At 36.3% G+C, this 8788-nt stretch overlaps 1 protein-coding gene across 1 annotated transcript; it reads left to right on the top strand.

The window, feature by feature from the left end:
• Positions 1-3387: 3387 nt before the first annotated feature.
• Positions 3388-8011, top strand: LOC112710640 (frataxin, mitochondrial). Its single transcript, XM_025762953.3, has 6 exons — positions 3388-4270; positions 5425-5862; positions 6145-6217; positions 6399-6446; positions 6788-6882; positions 7673-8011. The coding sequence occupies exons 2-6, from the start codon at positions 5627-5629 to the stop codon at positions 7800-7802; spliced, it is 582 nt and encodes a 193-aa protein (XP_025618738.1). The 5' UTR covers positions 3388-4270; positions 5425-5626; the 3' UTR covers positions 7803-8011.
• The last annotated feature ends 777 nt before the right edge of the window (positions 8012-8788 follow it).

Raw genomic sequence — 8788 nt, 5'->3', positions numbered from 1 at the left:
GTTTATTGCTGGTTTAATTGTTCATTGCTTGTTCACATTTTCAAGTTTTGTTCTGTTTGGTTTATTGCTGGTTTAGGGCTGGTTCCTTGCTTGTTTATTGTTTGGTTTATTGCTGTTTATTGCCAAGTTCAATTTCTTGGTATAAAGGTTTATTGCTTCTTCAATTTGTTGGTATAAAGGTTTATTTGCTTCTTCAATTTGTTCATTGCTTCTTCAATTTGCCAATTCTGTTTAGTGTTTATTGCTGGTTTAATTGTTCATTGCTTGTTCACATTTTCAAGTTTTGTTCTGTTTGGTTTATTGTTGGTTTAGGGCTGGTTAATGGTTATTGTTCAATGGTTATTGTTCAGTGTTCAGTTTGTTCAGTTTGTTCAGTTTGTGACTTTGTTCAATGTTCAGTTTGTTCACATGAATACAGTTTAATGGTTAATGGTTATTGCTGCTTGGTTAATGGTTAATGGTTATTGGTGACTTTGCTGGTTAATGGTTAATGGTTATTGCTGCTTGGTGCTTGCTGTTTATTGCCAAGTTTAATTTGTTGGTATAAAGGTTTATTGCTTGTTCATTGCTTGTTTGGTTTATTGCTTGTTTAATTTGTTTTTTTTTTAATTTCAGGTTGGTTTGCATTATGAAGTTTTAGCTATTTTATTGGAGAAGAAGACACCATAACTTTGCTAATTACTATCAGTTTAATGACAATTTATTTTTATTTTCAGTTGTGTTGACTGTTGAGCTATTAAACTTCTTTAATTGTCGTATTTGAATTCTATTGTCGTTATATTTTATTAGATCAAGACTTTGTTAGGTATTGTGTATTTTGGCTTGTTGATTTCAATCTTATGACATTGCATAATAGTATGGTAGAATTTTTTTTATTTGATTGAAAAAACCGAACAAACCGAACCAAACCAAACCGATTTTAATTGGTTTGGTTTGGTTCGGATGACCTTGAAAAAAAAACCGAACCAAACCGAACCGCTGCTTAAATAAACGATCGGATCGGATGGCTTTTCCTTCAAAAACCGAACCAAACCGCACCGCGAACACCCCTAGATACAGCAAGTAGATCAAGTAGCAGTTAATTACTGTTAAGTAACTAGGCAAGCTAAAACAAATGCAAACTCAAATAAAGCATACAAATGCATATGATGCATGTTTGTCCTATGATTGATAAGTCTCATCTGTCAGTTATATAGTCAAACTCGACATGTCCGGTAGCAAATCCTGGACAGGACACCATAACATGGAGCAACTGGAACAAAATCATAATCCTTGCATCTTACCCGTGTAACCCGGAGCGAGGGGGACAACCTCACCCCTTGTCTTTTACCCAAGCGGTGTTAGAATTCTCAACCCGGAGTAAGGGTGACAAAACTTAACCCTTGCGTTTTACCCGGAGTCTCAAAACTTTATCCAGAGCAAGTGGACAATGCCACGGCATCTTACCTGATATCTCAACTTATAACCGGAACAAGTGGACAATGCCACTGTATCTTACTCAGCGGCTCAACTTATACTCGAAGCAAGAGGACAACGCCATTGCATCTTACCCAGTGATATATCTCAATCAGATTCAATTTCATTTCCAAATTCATTTCCAATATCATATCAATTCATTCAAAAATCACAATTAAGATCAATCCTCAACATCTATCATTCTCAATGCCAATATCCTAATCTTCCTTATCTCATATCTCATTCAACATTATAAACGCCTCATTAAGTCGATCATTCACTTCGCAAATCTTCCTCAACATTAATCTAACTCCCTTCATATGTTCGTTATTATTCCGAATCCTAAAAACTAGTTATCAAAACTTAAACAGGGGTTAAAGAAGTTTACAAGCTTTCTGGGAAGACCAAATAGTTAAAAATAGGGTTTTAGTGCAAAAAACAAGACATCGTGTGTACGCATTATATTGTTTGTGTGCACGCACCAGACGACTTCCCCAGCGTGTGTGTACGCATCATAATGTGCGTACGCACAACTTGTAAACTTTTCAGGGTGTGCGTGCACACACCCCTTGTGCGAGTCCCAAGACATGCTCTGGTCTGTGCGTGTACATGGATGCAATTGGATTAAGTTTTCATAGATTTTAGTGTTAAATTCACATTTTTTAATTCTACTTTGAGTTTGTGTGTTATTGTACAATTTTAGGTAATTTCTGACCGAAATTGAGAAGTTGGAGCAAAAGTCTGATTCAGAGACAAAGAAAACACTGCAGATGCTGTTTGGATCTGACCTCATTGCACTCAGAAGAGCTTTTCTAGAGCTAAAAAGGTCCACATGGAGCATTCTCAATGGCTATAGAGATTTGACTTCTAGAGCTTTCTAGCGCCGAAGAAGGAGAGACCAGCGTCCAAACGCCCAGAGGGGACCCCCTAGCCAGCGTTCAACACCCTAGAGGCCTCATAGAACGTGAATCTCATCAAAACTCAGCCCAAACACTCACCAAGTGAGCTCCGGAAGTGGATTTTAGTACTAAAAAGACTGTTTTACCCTTACTAGTCATTAGTTCAGTATTTAAGGGATTATATTCATGTTATTCGCAACTTAATCATCTATTTCAGTATATTTTCGTTTTTACCATTGTATTTCCTATCAGTATGAGTTTCTAAACATCCTAGGTTGAGGGGAGTAGCCCTACTGAGTTTCATGAATTAATAAAAGTATTACTGTTTCTCTTCGATCCGTGTTTGATTTAATTCTAACATGTATACTCGTTATTCAACATGGTGAATAGGATGATCAGTGACAATCAGCTCTATTCATCATACTAAGACAGTGTGCCTGACAACCACCCGTGTCTACTTGGGTTCGTGTAAATACGTGGCTGGAAAGCGCGAACCGCCAGCTTAATTATACATCTCTTAGACGGCTAATCCACGACTTCGTTGGGGACTTCTCAAGACACCAGTTCAGCCGATTTTCGGGGAGATTAGGATCTTTGTGGTAGATGCTATAATCCAAAGGAGCAGCATTCTTTGATCCGGAAGATTCAACCTTGTTTGTAGCGTTTTGAATAAGATCGCCAAGTAGTGGTGGCAACGGGGCGGGTAGGGGTGGGTTTTTGCTCTACCCGATCTCGCCCCGCCGTACAACAACCCGCATAGAATCCGCCCAACTTCTATCCGCGGTAGTAAAACGTTGAACCCTAACCCGCCCCTATGGGTATCCTCCCCGCTTTTATAATTATTAAAATTTAATAAATAAAATTAAATTTCAAAATTTATATAACCATTATCACATTGATAACATAAATTAAAATAAAAATTAAAATATAATACAATATTATTTATTATTTATTAATTATTTTACATATATTATACATATTATATATTAAAATTATATATATATATATATATATATATATATATATATATCTCGGGGCGAATATTTTCTAAGCCGACTCCACCCCTGCCAAAAATCCACCCTACTAAAAATTTATTCTGGTATAGAACAAATAATTACCTACCCCAAACAGATAGGAGCAGAATAGTTACCCACGACGGATTCGGTGGTATTGTAATCCCTGTCGCCAAGAGAATGAACGAAGGAATTGAAAATCGATCATCCAACAACCAATTAGAGTCGGTTTAACTATGGGTTTAACAAAAAACAAAAGCCTAATTTCCCACAGCTCCCCCTCCCTTTCCCCAAACTCAATCACTCTCTTTCTCTCACAGAAGCGCATACACTCGGGCAGTAGTTCTCAGCCTCAGCATCTCACACTCTCACCTCTCTACCTCACTCACCGTTACCGCACGGTCACCGCCTTGTCTCCGCGCCGCCAGTCGCTACTCGCATTTGCTTCGTCCACCTGCGCGCCTCCCTCTGTTTCGTCCTTGCCGTCTTAGCTCCGCCGTGGCTTGCCTTCTCTGCCTCGGCCTTGTGCCTCCTCTGTCTCTGCTCGTGCGACCACATCTATTACCCTTTCACTCAGAACCCCACCCCCACCCCTACCCCTTTCTCTCTCTGACTCCAACCCAACCCTAACCCCTTTCTCACCCGCCGCCTTCTCCATCGCCGAAACACACGTCCACCGCACTCACCGCCGCCCTCGAATCTGCTCCAGTTGCCGTCCCCACTGCTCAAGCACGTCGCCGCTCGTCTCCTCCGTCGCACAGTCCCTGCTCTGCAGTCGCCACTACTCAAGCTCATCTCCTCCATCTCGTTCCTCCATCTCGTTCCTCATCCAGTTCACCGCGCTCCGTCTCGTGTGTCCATCGTGCTCCCGCTCCCTCGCCTCTGTGCTCTATGCTCTGGAAGGTATTTTTAGCTTCTTGTTTTCTGAGTTAATTGTTGTTTCTCTGAGTTAATTTCATTGGTTTTTTACTTGATTGGCTTGTTCTTTATATTGATGCTGCAGTTATGTTTACCAAACAGAACTAGAGAAGACTGAAAAATATTAGAAAGAATGGTATATTGATCGATAGTAGTTTATTATTTTTCTGTTTAATACGTACTGTAGCTACAATGTTATAGATAAAATTATTGGCATTCTAAATGTGCTCTCTGTGTAAGGTATAGCAAACTTCAGTACAATTGTAATTCCTGAATGAGTTGTTTAGCCTGCATCTGAATTGCTTACTCTCTAGGACTGTTGTTCAGATATTTGCATGCATATGGATTTTGACAATGTCTCTTTCTATAGAGACTCCTGACCTTGAAAACTTAATTTGAAATTGTGCTTATTTGTCTTTTCTTTTCGTAAAACTTGTTTGTTTAGTCTTTTATTTCAGAGTGTTAATAAATTACATATTGAAATGTTTTTTGGTGTTGTAAATTTGTAATTGAGTCTTCAAATACGACCTCTTTTGATGGTACTTCTGAAGATGGTGGCTTTAGATTACTTATTTATGATGGAGATATTGAAACACTTAATGATGATTATGATTTGTGATGAGTAGTGTTTTTGTTTAGTTAAAAGTTTGTTAATGTTGTTTCTTTTGGGAGTATAACATTATGTGTTTGTCATTCATATGTATTTTGATTTTCTTTTAGTTATAAACTTTGATGTTTGAAGTTGTTTATGAGCTTTTAACGATAGATTATGAACAATTTATTATGTGAAATTGTGAAATTTTAAATTTTATTAGTTTAGAAATCATTGAATTTAAATATTTGAAATTATATATTAAATTTTTATAAATTTATTTAATATTTAATTAAACCGATTGAACATCGGTTAAACCTGATTGAACCTCCGGTTGAATCACTGAACTAGTAAACCAGTCACCTCATCGGTTTATTGACTAGTCCAGTTCTCGCAACCTTGTTTAGAAGAAAGTCAAGAGACAAATTGATGCAAATATGAAATATGCAATTGTGTTTGTATGTAAAATTGATTGATTTAATTTGTAATAGGTTTATATAAATTGTATGTAAAACTAATTACCCCCTCCTGGCCTCCTTTTTTCAAGGAAAAAGATCCTCCTCTCACAGCCAATCTACCGCTAAGCTCTCTCCGGCCCGTTGCTCACTGGATTGACGGCATTAGGATCTTATTTTTGGGGGGGATTGGATACTACTCGGGCCTGTTAGGATCTTGAAGCCCATTTTTGGGAATTTTTTTTTCCATTCATTTGGGAACACAGCGAAAACAAGATTCACCGTTGAGACACCATGGCCACCAAGTTGCTTCTGAAGAGAGCAAGAGCAAGTCTCTCTAGGTCCTCCTTGCAATTCTCACCTTCTTCTTTCCGGATTCTCTATGTTAAAGCTTCATCAGAAATCTTTGGTAAATTGTGCCACAACGCGCATCTTCTACCCCTGCCGTTATCACCTTCTTCCAGAACCTTCTGTTCTCGCAGTTCAAAACTTCTAGATGAATCTCAGGGCCCTGCCGCCATTGATTACCGGTATGTCATCCACCCTTTTTTGTTTGTTCAGCTCCTGTCATTTCCTGTTTGATTCCCTGAGACAATTGAAATAGTTAAAACTTCTGTTTGTTTGTTTGTTTGGGGCTATTTTTGTTTCAAATTTCAGGCTAATTTTAATATACATTACTTTTGAAATTGAAAGCAATTATGGAGATGGGATCTGTTAGTGTTGAAAGAAATGGTTGTAAAATTGTTTTTTGTTAATTTTTTTTCTTAAACGTGGGTGGAGATGGAATTTGCTAATGATTAATGTGAATGCAGTTCTCTACTGCAGGAGGGTGAATTTCACAAGCTTGCTGATTCCACTATACATAGCCTACAGGAGAAACTTGAGGTATTCTTAGCATTTGCTTTATGTTAATAAATTTGCAAATTTGATAAAACTAGGTCGAATGTGCTTCATTTGAGAGCAATGTTAGCACCAATTGGTACGTCAACATGCCAAAACATTGATTTTATATGATCTAAAGTTCCAAATGAAGATTTTATTGTTCTGGTTTCTTGTTGTTTGGCAGGATTACGGAGATGATGTTGAAGTTGATGGATTTGACATAGACTATGGGGTGGGTATGCTTTTTTATTATATTGAAACGATTTATAAGGGACTGATTATGAAAAAGAAGTATCGTGGAAGTCTTCTGTATTTAAAAGATTAAAGTGTAGAAAACTGTTAATAGTTATCTTGGTGTAACTGCAATTGTTTCAAATTATTTCATTTATAACTTGATGAGTGATGAACACCCTTTGTTGGATAAAACTTAAAACACAATTTGGTCTTTCCTGAATAATTAGTTTTTTGTACTATTATTTTAATGATCCTAATTAATTTCTATCTATTTGTTCTAACAAGTTGCTTCTTGCTTGGGTGTTTTGTTGATTGATTTGACATTGCTTCTCATTTTAGAATGATGTTTTGACTGTAAAACTTGGCAATCTGGGCACCTATGTCTTGAACAAACAAACACCAAATAGGCAACTTTGGTTGTCTTCTCCTGTAAGGTATTCAATCAAGTGCACTTTCAATCCTTTTTAAAATGTTGTACTATGCTTTACATCAGTGTTCATATGGTAGATTACAAGTAGATATATAACCAAACTATTTTAGTTATGCATTGTAATACGTTCGCCATACATAAATTTCTATGGGTGTCTTTATACATGAGAAATAACTAAAGAAATGTGATTAGTTGGGAATTGGGTCTTAAAAATTCAATATAATATTTTTTCTCAAATGTATTGTCTCAAGTGCTAATGATGGTGCACTTATTGAGGAAAATTTGCATGATTGAAGCCATTTGTATATTAACATGTTTACAAAGAGATGGGAGAATTCATGATTCATGAAGCACTGTACAATTATTTAAATTGCTCCTTAGCTGGATACTAGAGAGTGTGGGAACATAGTGAAAGTTTATGCCAAAGATCATTTAAACATGTTTATCTATCTAACTTCAAAAAGAATTTACCGTTCTTGATGTATACTGAGATTAGTGACTAGATTCATTGTTCATAGTTTACATGTATAAATGCTATTATCTTAACATATCCAATAGTGTATCCGAACTTTCGAAGCAATCAAGTCAGCGAATTCCATACGAGATAATATCTTACAATTATTGCATCTTCCTTTCCTGCAGTTATAATCATCACCAAGATGCATTCATCGTTAAGTGATATTTTAATTTCCTAGAATGTTGCTATGCTATCTAAGCATAAAACAAAATGACATCTTTGTACATTTTATACATTCTCTAAGACCTAACTAAACAAAAATCCATATCTTATGCAGTGGCCCCTCAAGGTTTGATTGGGATCGTGGGAGTAAAGTTTGGATTTATAGACGAAACAAAGCAAATTTGTACGAAGTTTTAGAAACCGAGTTGGAGCAGCTGTGTGGCAAACCTATTGTTCTTTCCTAATGTTGTTTGAGAGATGTTTTTTATTTAGAAGATAAATAGCATTGATGATGGCCTTGGAATTAACATGCATTTGTAGCATGATTTTTCCCCATCCCTTTGCCACTGTTCACTTTACTGTCAATTATACGGATATGGGAATATTGTATACTATAAATAATCAATTCCGTAGAATTTCAATGCAAAAATGTTAGCAGTAGTTTGCTTCTCAATTTGATGTTTTTAGGGATAAAAGACAGAACATTAAAATAGTTCTTTCTAGACTTCTATGCTTGAAGATAACAATTCGATGTTTATGGCCATGTGTTTCCGTTCACATAACTTGGCATATGCCTGAAAAACACAGAACTGGTCTAACTATTGAGGCAAAGGGTTTGAATATTGATTGGTTTTATGAGTCATGACATTGGTTATTGAGATCTTTTTCTAAAATAAATTAAAAAAATTATTTTTAAAAACAAATTATTTTAACTTTAAATATTATGATATTTTTGTTTTATTATTTTTTTTTTTATAGTTTTAGGCAAGTTTGCCGTACTCCTAGTGAATTCCATTATTTTCATAGTGTTCGCTGCACTTTCGGGAGAACTTCATATAAATTATGAAGTTCGCCTCACCCGCGGCAAGTTGCTTTTGAAGGGAGTAAGAGCAAGTCTCTTTAGGTCCTTTTCGCAATTCTCACCTTTTTGGATTCTCTATGTTAAAGTTTTATCAGAAATCTTTGGTAAATTGTTCCACAATGCGCATCTTCCACCTCCGCTGCTACCACCTTCTTCCAGAACCTTTTGTTCTCGCAGTTCGAAACTTCTAAATGAATCTTAGGGTCCTGCCACCATTGATTATCGGTATGTCATTCACCCTTTTTTGTTTGTTCAGCTCCTGTCATTTTCTATTTGATTCCCTGAGACAATTGAAATAAAGTTAAAAGTTTTGTTTGTTTGTTTGGGGCTATTTTTGTTTCAAATTTCAGGCTAATTTTAATATACATT

This window comes from Arachis hypogaea, chromosome 9 (genome assembly GCF_003086295.3).
Source record: "Arachis hypogaea cultivar Tifrunner chromosome 9, arahy.Tifrunner.gnm2.J5K5, whole genome shotgun sequence".
NCBI lineage: Eukaryota > Viridiplantae > Streptophyta > Magnoliopsida > Fabales > Fabaceae > Arachis > Arachis hypogaea.
Note: the sequence above shows the minus strand (reverse complement) of the source record. Positions and strands in the feature narration are given on the sequence as shown.

Coding starts and splice junctions, on each gene's coding strand:
- LOC112710640 (XM_025762953.3), top strand. CDS start 5,627: ATGGCCACCAAGTTGCTTCTGAAGAGAGCAAGAGCAAGTCTCTCTAGG. Junction 6,218..6,398: donor GCCTACAGGAGAAACTTGAG/GTATTCTTAGCA, acceptor GTTGTTTGGCAG/GATTACGGAGATGATGTTGA. Junction 6,447..6,787: donor GATTTGACATAGACTATGGG/GTGGGTATGCTT, acceptor TTCTCATTTTAG/AATGATGTTTTGACTGTAAA.